At 44.1% G+C, this 21,734-nt stretch overlaps 1 protein-coding gene across 1 annotated transcript in view; it reads left to right on the top strand.

Moving 5' to 3' along the window:
• The first annotated feature begins 6 nt into the window (after positions 1–6).
• SNTB1 (syntrophin beta 1) overlaps positions 7–21,734 on the top strand; it is a 225,649-nt gene continuing 203,921 nt past the window's right edge. The window contains exon 1 of the mRNA XM_029923369.1: positions 7–664. Within this exon, the coding sequence (XP_029779229.1) occupies positions 118–664 (547 nt within the window). The 5' untranslated portion in view covers positions 7–117. The remainder of the gene's footprint in view (positions 665–21,734) is intronic.

Raw genomic sequence — 21,734 nt, 5'->3', positions numbered from 1 at the left:
GTGCGGACTCCCGGAGCGGCGCGCGCTCCTCGCTCCCCGGGCCCGCGGCCTCCCCCGCAGCCCTTCCCCACTTTTCCCCCTTTGGCAATCACATGGCATTTTAAGAATGCCGGAAAGATGGCGGTAGCGGCGGCGGCGGCGGCGGGGCCGAGCGGCGGGGGAGGCGGCCGGGCGCAGCGGAGCGGGCTGCTGGAAGTTTTGGTGCGGGATCGCTGGCACAAAGTTCTGGTGAACTTGAGCGAGGACGCCCTGGTTCTGAGCTGCGAGGAGGGCGCCGCGGCGTACAACGGCATCGGGACCGCCACCAATGGCTCGTTCTGCAGGGGCGCCGGCGGCGCGCAGCCCCCGGACTCGCCCGCCGGGGTCCGCACTGCCTTCACCGACCTGCCCGAGCAGGTGCCCGAGTCCATCTCCAACCAGAAGCGCGGCGTGAAGGTGCTGAAGCAGGAGCTGGGCGGACTGGGCATCAGCATCAAGGGGGGCAAGGAGAACAAGATGCCCATCCTCATCAGCAAGATCTTCAAGGGGCTGGCGGCCGACCAGACCCAAGCCCTGTACGTGGGCGACGCCATCCTGTCGGTGAACGGGGCCGATCTGCGGGACGCCACCCACGACGAGGCGGTGCAGGCGCTGAAGCGCGCGGGCAAGGAGGTGCTGCTGGAAGGTAAGGGGTTAACGCCGCGCGGGGCGGCGCACACACCCTCTCACCCTCCCCGCGCACCCTCACTCCCACCCACGTGCGGCCTGAGCCCGGGGGGCCGGCGACCGGCGCGGCGGGGAGTTTGGACAACTTTACCCCGCCTGGGGGCTACTTGTCGCGGCCCCTGAGTCCTTGCAGGCTTGGACCCAGCAGGGGTGTGTGAAAAGGCTAGGCGAGCGGGGAATTCTTGAGCTACGAGGCAGGCACAGGGGCTTAGTGCTTAGTGCGCGGTGTCTCGTTTTCACCCGCGGATAATCCAAGTGTAGGGTCCCTAGGGGCTGGGACGTGGACCTGCGGATGAAGGGCAGCCGTTCCACGCTCCGGCGAAACCTCGCTGAACAGTAGCGACTCCGAGTTCCGCTTTGGCACCGCGTTCCCCTCGGGAGCCTGGGCGATCCGGTTAAGAGGGTTCGGTCCTAGAGAGGACTGGGAGGAGGGGCAGTGTTTGAATGCTAACCCCCCATCACCCTTCCGGACTTGCCTCCTTTCGGACTGGAAGCCGGGCCCTGGTTGGGGAATGGTGCCAAGGGCCGGGGAGGGTGCTGCGGCTTTGTGCACGAGTTCCGTCTGGTGCCAGGTGTTCGGCCGGTCAGTCTGGATTCCAGGCTGCTCTGGGTGCAGGGTTGGGGAGGCAGTTTATCTGCTTGCATTTTCCCGGGATTTTCCCTAAGTGGCGTGGAAACAGTTTTGCATTTGTAAACAGTTTGACCTGAGTGTGAGGCTTCTTAGAAACGACTCTCTTGAGATCCTATGAGCCCAATCTCCTAGTTTTTCAAGTGAGTAGAATAGGTATGCGCGTTACTGTGCCCTTTTGGAGTTATGTGCTTGCTATTAGGAGGGGCAGAAGGGCAGTAGGGTGTTAAGTGGATAATAATTGTCCTTTCCCACTATATCTGTATTTCTTACTTGGTAACTGCCTCTCTGCCCATGGCTTGCTTTGTACATACCTCTCGTAGCACAAATAATATGTAATTATTATCTATTTACCCAGCCTTTCCCTCACTGCAGATTGAGTTGTCTGGGGTCTTTTATGTAGTTACAGATCATCTCCCTTGAGTTTAGGTGCTCAATGATCTGCAAGCAAAGTGAATAAATAAATGAACCCATACCAGGGAAACTGTTTCAACCCAGACCTTGTAAACTGGTGGTTGATTTAAATCCTAAATTAAGGACTTAAGTCAATTTCCTGCTCACCAGATGTGGTGCTGCTGTGTGAAACTGAGAAAGTTCAAAGTTGAGAAACCAGCTTTGTTACATGTGAGGGCTGATGCAATGGTCTGGTGCATGATAGTCCGCCTCCTGCCTAGAATCCCGAGGGTCCCCCACCCCCACCTTTGTTTATCTAGAGGATTTGTGATGTCTTCTATTTAATTGCTACCCTGGATCCAGTAAAGTGGAAGGCTATTTGCTTAGGCTTGATGATTAACATAAGTAAGCAGAAAAAAGTTTTCTTGACTCAAGTGTGTGTTGGTTTGTGTGACAAGGGGCAAGTGAGATCTGGGGCAAGTGTGGTTTGGACTGTAAACCACTGGACACCTGCTCAGCTTGCAATATTTACTATAAACTATCAGCGGGGACAAAAGGCAGATCACTTCTATTTAAAAGTACTGCCCTTTATTATGTCTCTTCTCCTTGGTTTCCATTTAATGAATAATGACTTAGCAAAGAGATAAAAAATATCTCTCACCCAGAAAGAGGAAGGAAAGGTGACTCACGGCAGTTGAAATTAAACTTAAAAAGAATCCAGAGGCTGTGTGACTTTCTGGCTGCAGCATCTGAAGAGTGAGTTTTGTAAAAGCTTCCAATGCGACATTCTTGCAACATACCATCCTGTGTTGCAGGCAGGACCTCTGGGGGAAGGCCCGTGGGCCTCCTAGATGTGAACCACCTGGGCTTTGGGCAGCAGCCTTCTTCTCAGCCTGATTTTTTAGAGATCGGCTGCAATTAAGGGAAGCAACTAGAGGCCTCCCTCAAAACAGTATCTCTTGTTCTGAGTCAAAGTATTGGTCCTAAGTGCAGTAGGTGTGATCTTGTACCATCAAAACAAATATCACGCATCCCCTCCTTTCTAGCTCGGACTAGTACATGTGTTACCAACTGAAAGGGCTAATCAGAGCCACCAGAAAGGCTTTTAAAATCACAACTAGATTTTTAAATCTAGTTGCCCGAATCCTGAAATGCAATCTTGATCGCGGAATTTCTACAGAGGAATGGCTTTGCAGATGTAATCAGCTTGGACGAGAGGCTTAGGGAGATGTTTTAAAGATATGTTCATGTGGAAAATACAGTTTTCTTTTTAGATTTTTTTTTTTTTGGTCTGTATTTTGTGCCTGCTGACGGAGATTAGTTTAGTCCCTCAACCGCAGCCAAGAAGCACCCCATTATATGACATGCTCCCCCTAGTGGAGAGTCACTGCAGCTGCTAGCGAAACATTGAAATGAAACGCTGAACCCCAAGTTTCAATCCCTGCATTCTAGATGTAGAATCTAGTTCTAGAATCTGCCACAGAATTAACCTCCTTGAGCCTCAATGTCTTCTGAAAAAAAAGGGAATAAAGAAACTCGACTGGACCTTCCTACTTTATAGAGCTGTTGCATGGAAGAGGAATCTGAGAGTAAAAGAAAAAAACCCACATGTATCAAACGGCTGCTGTGACTGGTTATGTTACCATTACGTGAAATGAAAATGAAATTGCCCCTCCTAAGAGATAGTCTTTTCCTCACACTCTACTAGACTTTATATTTCTTACTTTTTAGTCTCCCTTTTTTTTATTATGAAACTGTAATGGTAGGAGACCGTTCCTCTGTGGGAAGGGAATCATTACAATCACTAACGTTTGGTGAGCACTTAGACGTTTCAAGCTTTGCTTGCATTTGTTCCTTACACATTTAGTAACTCTGTGAGGCTAGGACTTGTTCACTTTACTGATGTGGAAACAAGTTTATAGCCAGTGGGCTATCTGCTTAGTACCTAGGAGGCTTCCACGTCCATCTCACTTTAAAAGCTCACACAGGGGCCCTTGAGTGCCTCAGTCAGTTAAATGTGCGCTTCAGCTCAGGTCATGATCTCGCAGCTCCTGCGTTCAAATCCTGCATTGGGCTTTATGGTGACTGTTCAGAGCCTGGAGTCTGCTTCGGATTCTGTGCTTCCTCTCTCTCTGCCTCTCCCCTGCTTGTGCTGTGTGTCTCTCCCTCTCTCAAAAATAAATAAAAATTTTTAAAAAGCTCATACCTGTAACTTCTAGGGGAAATTGATACTCAGTGCTTCCCCTTCAACTGTATACTTACGTTAGTTGAGGTTCCTCAAGGTGTTCTTCCTCACTCCCCAAATCTGCCGAAGTGCTTGGGACAGCCTGGAGCAGGAAGAGCAGTTGTGAGGGCTACTCAGAAGGGAGGGACGGAAGAGAGGATTGAGTCTAAAAACCTTAATGCACCAAGTGTATGGCCCAAGTCCACAACGAGGCGGAGCCTCTATCCCTGAACACATGGCCAGCAAGGAGACTAAATGGTAATTCAGACCGAAAATAAAGAGTGAATAAACCGTGCCAGCTAAGTCAGTATTTAACCAAGTACTCATCAAAGTTAGGATCAGATATCTTCACATCATGAACTCATTTCCCATTTCAGGGAGTAAGAGCAGGGACCCTGCATTCAGCCCTGCAAATATTAAACCCCATAACCCCAGGGGGCACATAGCCTGCAATGTGAATGGCACCCTGTGGAGTTGGGCAGGGCACAGCTGCATAAATACCCTTGGGTGGATACTTAGTTCCAGGTCAGGGGAGGGATGAAGTTTTTGCCCTGAGATCAGTAGCAAAATAGTAATTTGGAATCTATCAACCTTTTTGCAAATGAAAGTTTCTCCATAACTTTGCCCAGACCAATGAATGCAGAATGTTCTGGAAGACTCATATTGGGGTATGGAAGGAGGGGATGGGGGGATGACCAGAATCGTATCTGGGGCCAAAAGGAATCCTTCAGAACTGGAGCAGAAGAGGTGGAAACTCAGAGAAGGTCAGCGAGTGTTACTGACGTGAACCTTGTCCACCACAGCTCCTCCCTGTGCCCATCGCTGCTCCCAGGAATGCGTGGCTGTTGCCATCTAACATGTCACTTGCACAGTCACTTCCTTTAGTGGCGGAAGTGGGGATGGCAGGGCAGGGAGAGGGGTCCAAGGTGGAGGCAGTGATTTCGTTGGCATGAAATTTCAGGATTGGACGAGAATTTGAATTTTAAAGAATCTTACTCCATTTAGGATGTACAGATTCTTAAGGATTACCCAAGACCTCTCGAATTAGAGTCTTGAAACTTGGGCTCTAACTAACAAGTTACTCTTGTCACAAGATGCTTTAACTTGTTTGGCCTGGATTTTTTTCATTGGGAAGCCAGGGAGCCAGATTAAGCCATCCCTAAACATTACTTTACTTCACATCCTATAAATTCAGACACAACACACTTTTAATAACCAATCTTTCTAACACTGCTTTTATGTTTATGAAATGAATTTCATAAATGATAAAATCTAACTATAGTTTAAATGTTAAAATCAACATAATGCCTTATTATTATTATATTATTATTAACATGAGTAAAATGGAGAAATGAGTAAACTTTTTAAGTTTATTTATTTATTTGGGGAGAGAGAGAAAGAGTTGGGGAGGGGTGCTGAGGGCAGACACCCCGAGTGAGGCTCAAGCTCACGAACTGAGAGATCAAGATCTGAACCAAAGTTGGACATTAAACTGACTGAACCCCATGAGTAAATTATTTTGAAAATAGTTTCAATTGATAGACGTGTTGTACAACTGCACCAGAGGTCTGAATGAGGGAGGTGGATGCAGGTGCCTGAACGGAAAATCAGCATCAGTGAAGAGCCTCAGCTGAAGGTGGAGAGGGGCGTGTGGTGTTATTTGGGATCTGGAAAAATCTTGCACCGCGAAGGACTGCCTCAGATGTGTACCTTTGTTGGGTCCTATCACTATGTGCCAGGAGTATGCGACTGCCCCTCCCCGTGACCCCTAAAATGCCTCCATAAATATCTGACCTGTGACTGAGAAGGGCTATTTTGACCCTCCACCCTCTTGAGAACATTCTATAAGAACACTGATTCTGGGAGCGCCTGGGTGGCTCAGCCAGTTAAGCATCCGACTTCGGCTCAGGTCATGATTTCCCTGTTTGTGATGAGTTCAAGGCCCCGCGTCGGGCTCTGCGCTAACAGCTCAGAGCCTGGAGCCTGCTTCGGATTCTGTGTCTCCCTCTCTCTCTGCCCCTTCCCTGATCGTGTTCTGACTCTATCCCTCAAAAAATAAATAAGCATTAAAAAAAAACAATACTGATTCTGCTTTACCACTTTATACAGTAGATCCCTTATCCTGGGTTTTGCTTCCCATGGTTTCAGTTTCCCAAGGTTCACCACGGCCTGAAAGAAGATGACCTTCCTTTGACATAGTGTCCGGGGGTCAGCAGAAGCCTAATGCTCCATGACGATGCCTGCGTCATTCCCTTACTTCATCTCATCACACAGGCATCTTATCATTTCCCATCATCACAGGAAGGGCAAGTGCAGGACAGTAAGAAGATATAGTGAGAGAGAGAAAGGCCACAGTCACATAGCTTTTATGATAGTCATTGATATAATCGTTCTATTTTATTATTAGTTTTTGTTGTTAATCTCTTACTATGCCTGATTTACAAATTAAACTCTATCATAGGTGTGTCTGTACAGAAGAAAAACATACAGGGTTCAGTACAGGCTGCGGTTTGAGGCATCCACTGGGGGTCTTGGAACACATCCCCTGCTGGGCACCATTTACATACGTAATAAGAGCTAACACTTATATAATATTTGCATCATGCCAGATGCTGTTCTAAGCACTTTACGTGGACTAAGTCACTGGATTCTCACGGTAACCCAATGTGATCAGACTGCCTACTTTATAGATGAGAAAACTGAGGCACAGATCATGTAAGTCACTTGCCACAGAAACAGGGAATAAGTGCTATTGCTGAGAGCTCAACACAGGCCTCATGGCTTCTGATCCTCGGATCTTCGTAGACAGCCCCAGGGGATGAGCACATTAGGGCTTCTCCTCAGTTTGTTGACCAGGAGAGTGAACTCCTTGGCGGCTCAGTTGGTTAAGTGTCAGACTCTTGATTTGGGCTCAGGTCTTGATCTCTGGTCATGATCTCACAGTTGAGTATGGAGCTTGCCTAAGACTCTCTCCCTCTGTCCCCCCACTGCCCCTCCCCCCGCTTGTGTGCATGCATGTGATCTTTCTCTCTCTGTCTCTCAAAAATACATAAATATAAATGAAAGAAAGAAAGAATGAATAAATAAAAATAAAAAAGAGAATAAAGCTCCCAGAGGTCCCATGGTTTGTCCTGTTTAGGTCTTCTACTTTCTTGTCTGGTATATTAGTTTTCTATTGCTACTATAACACATTGCCCAAAAAATAAAAGACAAATATATTATCTCATGGTTTTTTAAAGTCAGAAGTCTGATGCAGATCTCAATGAGCTGAAATCTGGGTGTCCACAGGGCTGAATTCCTTTCTAGAGGTCCTCAAAGAGAATCTGTCCCGTTGCTTTTTCCAGAAGCTTCTAGAGACTACTTAAATGCTTTAGCTCATGGCTCCCTTACATTTTAAAACCTGGTAGCAACTTGAATCTTTCTCACACTGAAACAGTCCAACCTCCATTCTGTCTCCTCCTTGCATTTTTAAAGATTTGTGATTACCACGGTCACACTAAGATAATCCAGGATAATTTCCCTATTTTAAATATATTTTAAATTATAATTTCCCCTATTAGCAACCTTAATTCACTTTGCAACCCTAATTCTTTTTTGCCATGCAAGGTACCATATTGTTTGGGATCTGGAGACTAGGATGTGGGCATCTTGGGGGTGGGGGTAGGGGACATTTTTCTGCCTGTCTCATCTGGTTTCTGAAGTTGTAATGGTACAGAGTTCCCAGGTAGCACTTCAAGAATATGCTCAACCATGCAAAGGATCGTGTCCTGTCACGTCACAAAGGAGTTCCTCACGTATTCATTTATTTACTCAGCTAACAGGTGACTTACTGAGTGTCCTCCATGTGATACCACTAGGGCATTGCCCTCAGGAACGATATTATAGTGACAGGTGCTGATCAGCAGCTACAGGATGGAGTGACAAGTGCTACACCAGTGGCATCATGGGATGCTGTGGTAGCCTGCGGGAGGGGCATCTGGCCCATTCTCCACCGGGCTGTGGAAGGCAAAAGTCCCAAGGCAGCCCAACAAAGAGCTTGGCTCTCAGCTGTCACTCAACGTCAGTAGGTGGGAGGAATGTGGCCTTCAGACATCCCTTAGGGGCCAGAAGAGAAAAAGACCCGAGAATTGAGTGGGAATCAAGGCTTCCAGGCCTTACTATGGAGTTGGATTTCATTCTCAGGGTGAAGGGTTGTAAGTAGGAAAACGCCATGCTGAGTTTCACATTTCAGGAAGATTATTCTCCAGAGCCATGCTTCTCGCATAAGGTGGGCAAGGCTCTGGAGACGTGACTCAGCGGGCAGCACCAGCGTTCAGACACTTCACCCTGCTTCACCCTGCGTTATGCTGAGGGGCACCTTCCCCAGCAAGGCTTGGGTTCATAAGGTGACTTCACTCACATCATGACTCTGTTACCAGGTCAACCCTCTGTGAACCATTGCACTGGTCTGATGATCCTTTGATGTATAGAAGGAAGTAGAGGTGCCAGAGATGAGGTGACCGGCCTGGGGTTACCTTGTAGATGAGGGAGCTGGACGTCAGATTTTCTAACACCCATCAGGTTTTGCCCTTGCATACTACACAAAGGCAAGACATTGGACAGTGGACAGAATGGAGTCTTAGCGGGATAAGGCCTGGCCTCCGATTTCAAGGAGTTGACAGTTATTAAGGAAGTAGAGCATTTGAGGATGATTGTAAAATTCCTGAGATTAGTCATACAAGTGGTGTGATTTTTACCCCAGCATATATAGCATAGTACCTGGCACACATTAGGCTGATTTTAAAATGTCTTAGGAAGGAAAAAATAGAAGGACAGACAGAAGGGAGGAAGAAGGGATGGAGAGAGTGAGTGGGGGAGTAGGGGAGGGAGAACGGAAGGACAGACAGCGAGGTAGGAAGGAAGGGGAGGGGGAAAGTAATTTGGGGGCTTAGTGACCTTCTCTGAGGACTCCCATCCTCCAGCAGTCACGCTACTGGACGGTGGTGATGGTACACATTTGGCATCTGGCAATGAACACTACCCCTTGGTCTGCAGAGAAGAATTATAGAAGTCACTTTCTAGAGCTGGGAAGCACTTACTTAACATAGACCAGGCTTGAAAGGCACAAGAGGAGCCAGACATGGTTTTAAAAGTTATTGGAAAATGTAATTATCCTTTTAATGGTATATTTATAACCACCTTCTCTTTGCCCCCCTGTGGCTCAGGGACCTACAAGTCTGAATATGTTAAGAACACTTTCTACCTGGGGAGATGAAAACTGTCTGCTTAGATATTTTAATTGTTTCTTCTTTAAAGCTTATGTATCAGCCTGAGAATTCAGACCATAGTCCTTACCGAGAAGCTGATCCAAATGGTCCTTCAATTCCGTATCCTGCCCTGGTGGGGAATGTTCTTCATGGTCCTCAGAACAGAGGTAGCACTCACCCCATGGAGTACGTATTAAAAATAACTCACCGCGCACGCACGCTCTGCATTTGTGAAAGGCATCTAGACGAAGCTACCACTGGTCAGTTTGGTGAAGGGAAATTATTCTCTGGCAGCTAGAATTCTCTGGCCTACTAAGAATTCTATTTCAAATGATGCATTTCGAAGCTGGTAATGTTAAAGAAAAGCCAGAGTTTCCCCTGCATTTATACCAAGAGTTTTATATGCCAAACCTCATTACCTACTTCACTGGCTTTGATCTATAATAATAGCTTGCCTTTAGCTCTGGCCCACAGATTGAGACTGAAGAGAGAGTATGAAACACACACCATAAAGTAAATGTCCTAACAGACCCATGCAAATGAGCCCCCCTCCCAAAGTGGGATAGGAAAGGTGGAAAAGTTCATGCTTAATATGGTTATCATGGAAATTGAAATGATGACCCATACTTTAGCTCAGTGCTTTTGAAACTCCTCCTCTTTCCTGTGATTTCTCAGACCGGCTGCTAGTGTGACTGTAGTCAGCCTACCCAGTTCACGTGCTTGCCATTCAAACTGGCCTTTTTTTTTCTCCTGGCAATTTCTTTCTCAGAGCAGTCGAAGTAGAATGCAGTGGTTTAGAGAAAGGGCCTTGGAGTTACCCAGTCTGGGTTTAAATTCTTGTTCTACCTCTTTCTAGCTGTGTGAGTTTGAGCAAGTTTACTTAACTACAAGCCGCAGTTTCTTAATCAGTAGGTTTCTTGTGAGGGGTAGAGTGATTACGAATGTAAAGCAGTTAGCTCATTGCCTGGAACTAGTAAGCGCTAAACATGTGTATGGTGTCACGTTGCACGCTTAGCTAAGTACTGTTTGCAGATAGAGGTTTTACACATATAAGTGAAATGATGGTTCAGTCACAGACCGAGTCAAAGACTCTTGACTTATATAAAGTCTTTGGAGGGGACACAAAGGACAGTTTGGGATTTGCCATGTTAGGGAACTAAAGGATGCAACTGATGGCCTGGGGAGTTGGTTTGTCTCCTAGGGGTGAATTATGATCCCACAAGGCTGTCTTTCATTGATGACTTTTAGTGGCATCCCATGCTTTCCATCAAGCAAATCACAGTGTAGGCTGCTGTGGGTTTTGGTGGGCAGATGTGAACTTTGTCTTAAAATGCTGATATGCGGGAACATGCAGAAAAGTGTTTTGTAAAGGGAAAGTGGGCAAGTAAGGATTTAACCTACACAGCAAAATTCAAAATTCTTTGAAAAATTGCCTAGTGCTTATAGGGGTGTGGAGATCTTACTGGCCAAAAGAAGCCCAAAAGTTTCTTTTATTTTTTAATTTTTTAATGTTTTATTTATTTTTGATACAGAGAGAGACAGAACATGAGAGGGGGAGGGACAGAGAGAGAAGGAGACACAGAACCGGAAGCAGGCTCCAGGCTCTGAGCTAGATGTCAGCACAGAGCCTGACGCGGGGCTCGAACCCACGAACGTGAGATCTTGACCTGAGCCGAAGTCGGAGGCTTAACCGACTGAGCCACCCAGGCGCCCCAAAAGTTTCTTTTATTAAAAAGGTGGCAGTGCCTGGGTGGCTTAGTCGGTTGAGAGTCTGACTCCTGATTTCCGCTCATGTCATGGTCCCAGGGTGGTGGGATCGAGCCCCCCTGCGCTGAGGGTGGAGCTTGCTTAACTTCTCCCTTTTTTTTCTCTCTTTCTCTTTCTCTCTCCCTGTGCCCCACTTCCCCACTCATGCATGCGTTCTTTCTCTCTCTCAAATTAAAAAAAAGAGGTGAAATATTTACATAGCTGTTACTAAGCCAGCATTACACTTTAGTTTTTTATAATTTTACTTAATACTGTACTTCATGGAATCCAAGAGACAACCCAGTGGAAGATACTTCATCATCTCTCTACCCTCAAAAAATAAAATATAATGTTGAGGATAGGGTGTCCAATAGGTACCTGCTTAAAGTTTAAAGGATATAAGGGACTATTCTTTCAATGCAGGGACAAGTGAAAAATAAACCCATCACACAGAGCGGCACAACAAACTCACACATATCAGATTTAGTCCTGGTAGAAGGCAGAAAAAATGTATCTGCTGAGGTTTTGAATGGCAGGTCAGTTCTAATAAATATATAGGCCTGAATGCAGTGTCAGTGTGAGTTAAAAAAATAATTGGGCAGCTAATTTAATGTAGTTTCAGATCGGGAGGGCCCCTGATAAGTGACAGGAGTGGTTGTAAATTCTGTCTGCAAGAATTCAGCTTCCATCTGGGCCCCCAGCGATTTTAAGGCACATTCCCCAAATCAGAAATGATAAAATGTGAAAAAAAAATGGGCAGTTTAGATTGATGAGATATGGGGTATTAAAGTCACATGACTAGTTATTAAAATAATTTTTCTGATAATGTTTGTAAGGTGGGAACCTTGTCAGTAGATTGAAGGAAAAATCAATAGAAAGATGAGATGAAATTCCTTTTCTTTTGAAATAGAACAGTCCAGAGAGAGACAGGTGTGGAGTAATAAATTACACTTACGTATATTACAAATATATTCTATAATAATAACTTATTTTTAGAAGTAACATAAACCCTGTAGCAGAACTTGTGGAGTATCTGAAGGTACTCGGGGTGCCTGCCATGGAAAGGAACGCTGCGCAGAAGAGGTAACCGGTACAGCAGGGCGATCTAAGCAAAGTGGAGTTTAAAGTAGAGGTAATGACTTGGCTGTTTGGGACCCTGCATTTCAAATACCTTCATCTGAAAGCTTTTAATCTGCCATAAAAACCCAAGTTAATGATTTTTCTTTTTTGGTTCCAGGATCCATGTATTGTCTGTCCTCTGTTCTCTACTTCACGTTTAGAATTTATCTAAATCAGGGGGCCTGTGTGGCTCAGTCAGTTAAGCACTGGACTCTGGACTTCATCTCAGGTCATGAACTCATGGTTTGTGAGTTCGAGCCCCATATTGGGCTCTGTGCTGGCAGCACAGAGCGTATTTGGGATTCTGTCTCCCTTACTCTCTGCCCCTCCCTGATTTGCTGTCTTTTTCTCTCTCAAAATAAATAAAAATAAACTTAAAAAAATAATTTGTCTAAATCAAAGTAATATATGCCAAAAATATATATGCGTATATCATTCCTTTGTCCACCTGCCCCACACCTTCTCTCTTGTCCCTCAGAATATTCAAATATATATTTTAACTAATAACTTAATTTAATAATTTTTATTAAAACATTTCAATGGCAATTTAGGTATATTATATTTAAAATGTTAGATTTCTAATCATAATCTATATAGAAATATATATTCTAATACTGCAAATAATTTGCCAATACTGCTACTTCTTCATATATCAATTTTAGCCACTGTTGACAAAATTGGCCTACATTTATAAAATTGTGATCATGAAGGGGCGCCTGGGTGGCTCAGTCAGTTAAGTGCTCGACTTCGGCTCAGGTCATGATCTCACGGTTCGTGGGTTCGAGCCCCACATCAGGCTCTGTGCTGACAGCTAGCTCAGAGCCTGGAGCCTGCTTCGGATTCTGGGTCTCCCTCTCTCTCTGACCCTCCCCTTTTCATGCTGTCTCTCTATCTCAAAAATAAATAATAATAAAAAAGTTTTTAAAAATTGGGATCATGTCAGTATTGTTCCATTTTCTAGCCATGTAATAGTCAATGATCAAGTTTCTTGCAGTTACTAACAGTTTTTCTTTTTTTCCATTTTCTTCATTTCTCTTATTTTTATTAAAAATTTTTTTTAAATGTTTGTTTATTTTTGAGAGAAAGAGAGACATAGCATGAGCTGGGGAGGGGCAGAGAAAGAGAGAGAGAAAGCGGGAGACACAAAATCTGAAGAGTCTCCAGGCTCTGAGCTGTCAGCTCAGAGCCCGACACAGGGCTTAAATTCACAAGCCATGAGATCATGACCTGAGCCAAAGTTGGATGCTTAACTGACTGAGCCCCCCAGGAGCTCCCCTCCTCCCCCCACCCCCGTTTTTTAAAAAAAGAGAGAGCGTGCATGAACAGAAAGAGAAGGAGAGAGAGAATCTTAAGTAGGTTTCATGCCCAGCCCAGAGCTGGACATGGGGGTCGATGTCACGAACTATGAGATCATGACCTGAGCTGAAACCAAGAGTCAGACCCTGAGCCACCCAGGCACCCCTTGCTTCATTTTCTTATACCTGTCTATACATTTTTTCCCCTGAAGCAGCGCTATATTTATCAAATTTCTAGGAACAGTTCTTATTCAAATGCTCATACATGTTGAGTCACGCACACATTCTGTTTATTTTCCACCCTGCCGCTGGTGCATGGCTGTCTTCCTCAAGCTGTCCTAGGCTTTCTCCTCTGTCACCTTCACTTGTGGTTTACTCCCTAGTTTTGTTGCACAACATTGATCAGTAGCTTCCCGAGAAAGAACATGTGGGAGGAAAATAGGTGAAAATGTCTTTAATCTATTCTCTCACTGGACTGATACTTTGGGTGTGATAGGCTGAATATGCATTTTTCCCTCAGCAGTTTTCAGAGTGTCTGTGAGAAGTCTTTGTGCTGTGAGAAGTCTCATTCTCTTTCTTTTTTTTTGTTTTTATTTTTTTAATGTTTTATTTATTTTTGATACAGAGAGAGACAGAGCAGGAGAGAGGGAGAGGCAGAGAGAGAAGGAGACACAGAATCGGAAGCAGGCTCCAGGCTCTGAGCTAGCTGTCAGCACAGAGCCTGATGTGGGGCTCGATCCCAGGAACGTGCGATCTGACCTGAGCCGAAGCCAGAGACTTAACTGACTGAGCCACCCAGGCGCCCCTCCTTCTTTTTCTTTTACATGTGACCTGTTTATTCTTTCTGTCTGGAAACTTCTAATTCTTCTTTATATCACTGATATTCTGACTATATAGTGATTGGCCTTGGTGTAGAATGTTTGTTAATCAGTTTTCTAAGACCTTGATCAGCACAGGTAGACTAAAGCTGTGGTTCCCAAGCTGTGTGCCAAGGTGCTGGAGGGTGCCCGAGTGAACTCACAAGAGTGCCAGGGACTATTTTGAAATATTGAGGAAAACATAGCAACATCTGTTGGCCATTAGGTGAACCATTAACTGGAGATTCAATATCAGATTGCTACATTCCTTCCATAATGTCAATATCTTTGCAGAACTGGGTTTTCTGCAGTTGCTGCGATTTCAAAACAAGCAAACAAACACACAAAAACAAGTACCACACAAATCAAAACATAGTACGGAACAGGAAGTGAGAGTGGCAGTATTCAGTAGGGTGCCTAGGTTTGAGAAGTTGTATAGTGCCCAGCAGTTTCCAAGCTTTTAGGACATAAAGAGTCCTTTAAGTAGTTTGGATTTAACTACTTGAAACACTGAATTGGAAGGTGTCTCTTTGGGTCCAGGGTTATCATGAAAAAGTTACTGAGACATTAAATCTTCCATTTAATGAGTAGACTGGGACCTGTATTCTGAAGACTCTTACACTTAAGTTCTGGAACACTTTCTTGTTTGATTTCTTTGATAATTCCTCTCCTCCAGTTTCTTTGCTTTCTGAGCATGGAAATTCTTTTGGTTGGATGTTGGACCCTCCGTATTGACACATCAGCAAGCTGATTTTTGTCGTCTTGTTGGTTTTTCTCCAGTTGTCCTTCTCTGTTTACTTTTGTTCTTTTTCATGGAGAATTACTAAATTTTTATCTACAACTCTTATATTGATTTTTTTTTCTCATCTATCATATCACTAAGGTCCAAGGACACTTTCTTATTCTCACTGTTCATTTTTTAAATAGCATCCTCTTTTTGTTTTGTGGATGCGACATCTTTGCGGATCTCTCTGAGCGTATTAATAGTTTTTTGAAGAATTTTTTTCACTAGTATTGACTCAGATGTCTCCCAGTTCCTTTCTCGGTGCTTCAGTTTTCAGCATGTTATGCATATCTAATAGTTTCATCTATTTTGAGATTTGTTCCATTTTTGTATTCCCCTAGAGGCAGAACCTGAGCTGAAAATCTCAGGGGCAAGAAGCTGATTTGGGATACAAACCCAGGAAGCCCTGGTGGTGGAGTAGGAGCATGAGATGGTAAAGGGAACCAGCCTAAAGGCTCCACTGTGGACCACTCAGTCACTGTGGTGCTTAACATATTTCCACCTAACGTGCGAGGAAGCAGATAAAACTTACTCAGCAACTCTCCACCCATCATTTTGTTAAGGGCTGCTGCTGGGGGTGCTACCTCTCTGGTACCTCTGTTTGGCACTTCTTCGAGGTCACAAGGCCAAAAAGAATGGCCCTCTGCCCCAAAAATGGCCCTGGGCAGAGAAGTGCAGGTACTCACTGTAAGCAGCGTTCTGTGCGCAGACTTGACTGCAGAGGAGACATGGTCTCACTTAGGCTCCAGCAGAACCACATTGCCTAATTTAAAAGTGCTCAGAGGAAATCCTAGCGGAAGATGGACAGTCCACTCCAGACACATTTCCCTCGCAAGTCTTTCCTGAAGGCTGGTTCAGTCATGATCAAGATGGAGTATTCTGTCCTGGGAAAGCTTTGCAAAGCAAAATGTTGGTCTTCTATACTTGACTTTTAATTTCTTTAAGTGTGTGGTTAGTAGAGAGTCTTGCAGATCCAGTGAGTTGATTGCAGGTTCTGTGAGTAGATGATGCATGAGTTAGATTAATTGAGCCGAAAGGGTGTATTGTGTTTCTCAACCTGAGTCCTGTTGACATTTTGAACCAGATAAGGACTGGCCATGAGCAAAGTGGACAAACTACCTGGGCAATAGCCTCGCCTCCCTAGAACTTCACTTTCTCATTGATAACATGGGGGTGACAACAGTACTTTCATTATATTATAGGCCTGATGTGAGAGTTTAAAAAGTTAATACAGAACTCAATACAGTATCCAGCACAAAGAGTTCAAAGTGTGGTGGCTATTTGTATGCTATTCTTGTCTATTTGTCTTTCCCCACCAGACTGACTTCAGGAGAAGGGATCAGATCTTTTCCATCTTAAAGCTTGAGTGAACTGAAGACGATTGACCCTTTGGCAATTTGTTGGTCATTCCCAATGGCAGGATTTGGGCAAAAGTAAAAAATAAACAGCGTCAGTTCGTGAGATTTATTGACTGTAAAATAATGCACATGGGATTGGGTCAACAACTACTCAAGAATGTCTTCAGGCAACAGGCCTTTTTCATATCAATCCCCAGTTGATAGAAGGGCTAAGTTAACAAAGCCAGGTGATTCTGCCTTTTAAAACTTGGAAAATAGGATTTTGCAATAGGTTTACTAGTTTTCGAATATTTTAAAAACTGTAACATTTTTATCTGGGTAGATTTTATTTTGAGTTTATAATTCATGTTCCAGAATCATTATTTCTCATTTTGCCAGAAAATGTACTCTCCACAAATTTGCCCCAGTAACAATGAAATGACGGGAGACCATGTTCCTAGTAGGATGGTATGCATATCAATCTGTATCTATCAGGGGAAAATAATTAATATAACTTTATAACTGCTCCAGGAACTCAGTTAAGTTGTATAGTCTTTGAAAAAGCCCATAAAGTCTAGAAGAATTGTCTGAAAGCAGAAACTTTTTAAAGAGGGGATCTCAGAGTCTGATTTGTGACATTCCACTCTCAGTTACTTTATCGTTTTTGGTTGTGTTCGTATTTAAATCTTTGTGAGCATCTGATGTAAAACACACACGCAAAATATGCTCTGGGAAAATCGAAAGCTTCCCTGATATAATTGTAGAGACAGAACGTGCATATGAGAGCTCCCCTAAAGGAGTAGTCATTCTTACCTGCCACTGCCTACCTCCAGGCTGGGTGAGAACAGCGTATTGCCACGCAGACCAGCTTCTATCCCTCCACTCCCCAGCTCTTCCCACCGGCGTGGAATGGACAGACTCTTGAGGCAGGACCCAGGCCCTGGAGCTTCCCATGTCCCCCACCCTGCCTGTCAGTTTTCATGTCTAGACTTGAGTTGTTGGGTTTTGGATTCCCTCTCCAGTCTTTCTAACACTTGTACAGATTTACCCCCATTACCTGTTGACCGTGTCCCCTCCAAATTCATATGTTGAAGTGCTTACCCGCTAGTGTGTAGCATCTGGAAATAGGGTCACTGCAGATGTGATTGGTTCAGATGAGGTCAACCTGGAGTAGGGTAAGCCACCAGGCCAATATGACTTCTATCCTTATAAAGAGGGGAAATTTGGACACAGACACCACACACAGAGAACACCATATGAACATGAAGGCGGAGATGGAATGATGCATCTTTAAGCCAAGAAACTCTAAAGATTGCCAGGAAACCATTGCAATTTGGAAGAGGCCTGGAACAGACTCGCCTTCATAGCAGGAACCAATCCTGCCAACACTCTTGCCTTCCGACTCCTGGCCTTCAGAAGACAAGGCTCCTGTGGTTCAAGCCACCCGGTTTGTGGCACCTTGTTACAGCAGCCCGAGCACAACATTTCGCCTCCCATGGAAGGCTTTGGAATATATTTCATAAAAATTTGGCAAGGAGTTTAGGGAGTGAGCAAATAGTAATTGAAATCTAGCACATTTTTTTTCTCCTTGTCAAATGTCTAATGAGACCATCTGTCTTTACTGAGTGTTCAGACGCGTTTCTGTAGGTGTGTGAGTCAGCACGGGAAGGGCGAGGCACCGGCAAAGGCTGTTGCAGGTTGTTGGGGTGCATACGGCACTGCGAAATCTTGCTCCCATGCATGTTAGCCTCGCCTTAGTACTGTTACTTGGGAGGAGTTTTCTCTGCTTTTTGTGTGAATCCAAACTTGATATACACGCTCCTGAAATCACTAATCTAGTTTCCAAAATCCTCGCATATAGGGTTACTGGATAAAAGACAGTTATGTGATATAAATCATTTTTCTAAGTATAAATATGTCCCAAATATTTCCAGGGATGTACTTATACTAAAAAATATATTTGTTGTTTATCCGCAGGTCAAATTTAACTGGCCATCCTATGTTTTTATGTGCTTGAGGTGGTAGCCATATTTACATGTTTTCAGAATTACTGTGGCCTTGTAGCCAGCCAAGGACAAAACCATTTTAAATGATCCACCCTCTGATTAGCCATGAGTCAGTAGAGAGAGGCTAATCAGAGGGTGGATCATTTAAAATGGTTTTGTAAAAGTAAAAGTAAACCAAGAAGCTGCTCAGAAGGTGTGGCTTAAGCGACCAAATGATTTCTTCTTTGAAGACTTTGAAGACTTTTTTCCTCATCCCCAATATTAGAAGGACCAGAGTTTGAAGTAGCAGCTAAGAAATGGGGACAAGGGACAGGAATAAGATGAGCATAAATCTAGAATCAGCATGGACTGAATTACTAATAAAAATCAGTGTTACCAACATGACCTGAAGTAGCTCTCATCTGAAAATTAAAGAACTGGCATCTTGATGCTGTACCTATAAAACTAATTAACAAGGCTGTTGTTAACAACAGCCCTTTTATAGTTTTACTTTCTTTCTAGTGCTTCAAAGTACATATTTTTATATACTACCATATATATATAGATAGAAAAATAGACACAGATATACACAATATATACTATACTACAACATATACTATGCTATACATTGTTTATCAGTCTCTTGTCTGTCTCCTTCATTCACAGCTACATTCTCAATGCTAAGAGGATTCCGTGGAACTCAGTGGGCACTCAAAAAATACTAGTTAAAAGGGGTGCCTTGGTGGCACAGTCGGTTAAGTGTCCAACTATTGATCTCGGCTCAGGTCATGATCTTACAGTTCATGAGTTTGAACCCTGCAGTGGGTTCTTTGTTGATAGCTCAGAGCCTCCTTGGGATTCTGTCTCTCCTTCTCTCTGCCTCTCCCCTGCTTATGTACACGCTCTCTCTCTCTCTCTCTCTCTCAAGATAAATAAATAACCTTAAAAAAATAAATACTAGTTGAATGGATGAACCTTCTTTAACTTAAGGCTTTATAGAGGACCTCCAGTCAATTTAAAAGGAAGGGTTTACACTCAGGTTTTCTGTGGGAAGATCTGAGAAATTTCTTCTGGTGTGAATAACATGGAGCCTGAGAGCCATGGTAAGTTTAGACAGGGCAAGATCCTCTTTTCAAAAATTTCCAGCCTTCCGTTGGAAGTTATTGAACCACGTCGGGCTTCAGGACATTATGGTGTAAAGGACTTCTTGAAGTCTTTCTAGCTCCTGGCTCTCCGATGATGAAGTTGACCTTCATACTGAACTCACCATCTGTTTGCTCACTCTTCCGGTTTGATTCACGAAGGGAAAAAGAGACATATGGGAAGACAACTGCATTTCCTGGATCTTACCCCATTATTGTAACAACTCCACCCAGTTGCAGGGGTTTTTTGCTTTCCATGCCTTAAACAAATTTTTTTTATCATGCTTGACCTATATTAAAAATAAGTTGAAGCATATATTGATCATTGCGGAAGACACTGTGAGCAAGTCACACTTATAAAAGTTCTTTCATGTGGTGCAAATAACAAATATATGAAGATGAAGAAGACTCATTTTTTTCATTGTTGTTCTTTGGGAACAGCATTAAAATTCAGATTAAATCTTTGATTGTTAATGTGTTCTAGAATCTTGTAAATAGGATTTAATCACCTTAGAAAAATCAGTATTTGACAATGTAGGCTTTGAAGTTAAATAGCTGATTTGCACAATTACTTGGACCCTGACTACCCAAATCTTTACCATTCTGATTATCAGAAGCCTAGGACTGGGGGGAAAAAAAGAACTTTTTGAACCAGAGTTGGTCCCTGGAGTGGAACACTTGAAGATTGCGTGCCGTTGGGTTACATTTGGGAACGGCACTGGCTCATGGGCAGCCTGTGTCCTCTCTCTCCGATCCCAACCTGCCTTATCTTTTTAGCAGCATGATTAGAAGTGGTTGCTGCAATTGCTATGGAAAAATACACCAGGAGGTTATCATATTTAATGTTTCAGAAAACTTCCTTCTGAAGGCGATAACAGTATTTCTTAATCACTGTGCCGTTGGGCAAGCACAGGTGTGTTGCATACCGTTAAATCACTCTGTCCTTAGGACATAATGTTGTTCTTTGAAAGTATTTGGCTCTCCTTCTACCTTTTTCCTCCAACCCCCTTTTTATGGCAAAGAAAGCACATTTCCCAGACTTATTCTCCACACCCAGCAGGTATTCTTTCAGAAATCCTGAGTGATTTTTTTTTTAACTCATTCCACCCCAGGGGCATCTCCAAGTTCAGGACGCATGTTTCTTACTCAGTTTTGTCTGCACATAATGACTGAGCATTTCCTATGTTCCGAGTGTTAAAGCAGATTCCAGAGACAGAAGCATCTTAACGAAGCACCTCCCCTCAAGATGCTGACAGTACATTGGGGAAGGAGCCTTGTAGAGGGGCCGTGTTCTTCCCTCTTCTTCTAGGGGAGTTTGCCTTGCACTGAATCAGGGAGAATCAGGTAGGAGAAATCGTTCAACCCTAGTAATAAAAAGGGTGGGTTGGAATTCTATTTCAGTCAGTTTTGGCTAAATTCAAGGTATGAGTCTTAAAAGACAAGTGAGGAAAAAGTAGAGAGCTTCTTTTCATGAGTCAGTTCGGAAACATTTTGTAATGTCAGCTTCCTTTTCATTTGAACTGCAGTATAAAACCCACATCTTTGGTCTGCCCTCCGAACCTGCCACAGTTTTAGCCTCAACCTACCTTTCTGCATTTCCAGGTAAACACTCTGCTGTGGCTAAATTATCCTGCTTCTCACCTCCTAGAAACACGGTACAGTAATAGGACCTGCCTCAGTGTGTGGCTAGCAGCAGGCAATTAGTAAGGATTTGGAGGAAGAATGAATGAATGAATATGAATGTATGTATTTCATCTTCCATGCTGGTTTTTAATATCATTTTCCACAGCGTTTTGTGCCAAGAGCATTCCAATTACAAATTCCTGATGGAGACGGGCATCTGATTGGTCTGACCTGCGTCAGGCGTCCCTCCCTTGTCCAGATAGCCGTGTCCAGGAAATCAGACCCCATGGCCAGGTGCTCACTTAGCCTGGATTCTAAGCACATTTCTGGGAAGGGTGTCATAAGTATGACTTACCACACCTCTAAATAGCTTAAGGGGCAGAGTTCACTGAGCGATTGTCGTGGTTCAAGTATCCGGAAGGGGCTGTGGGGAACAAGGAGTTTGCTGATTTTTCTTCCCTGCCCGTGAAGGTAGACACAAGTCGAAGGAGTAGCCAGAATTGGAAGGAGTTACAAAGGAAGTGGTATTTTCAGGGCAAAGCCAGGCTTCCGGCGGGGCAAGTAGAGGAGGAGCAGGAGGAGGAAGTGTTTGAAAAGAGATTAAAGATAAGGAGAAAGAATTTTTTCATGACAGAGCATAAATCATTTCA

Source organism: Suricata suricatta, chromosome 15 (assembly GCF_006229205.1).
Source record: "Suricata suricatta isolate VVHF042 chromosome 15, meerkat_22Aug2017_6uvM2_HiC, whole genome shotgun sequence".
Classification (NCBI taxonomy): domain Eukaryota; kingdom Metazoa; phylum Chordata; class Mammalia; order Carnivora; family Herpestidae; genus Suricata; species Suricata suricatta.
The sequence above is the reverse complement of the archived record's forward strand: the minus strand, read 5'-3'. Positions and strand labels throughout refer to the sequence as shown.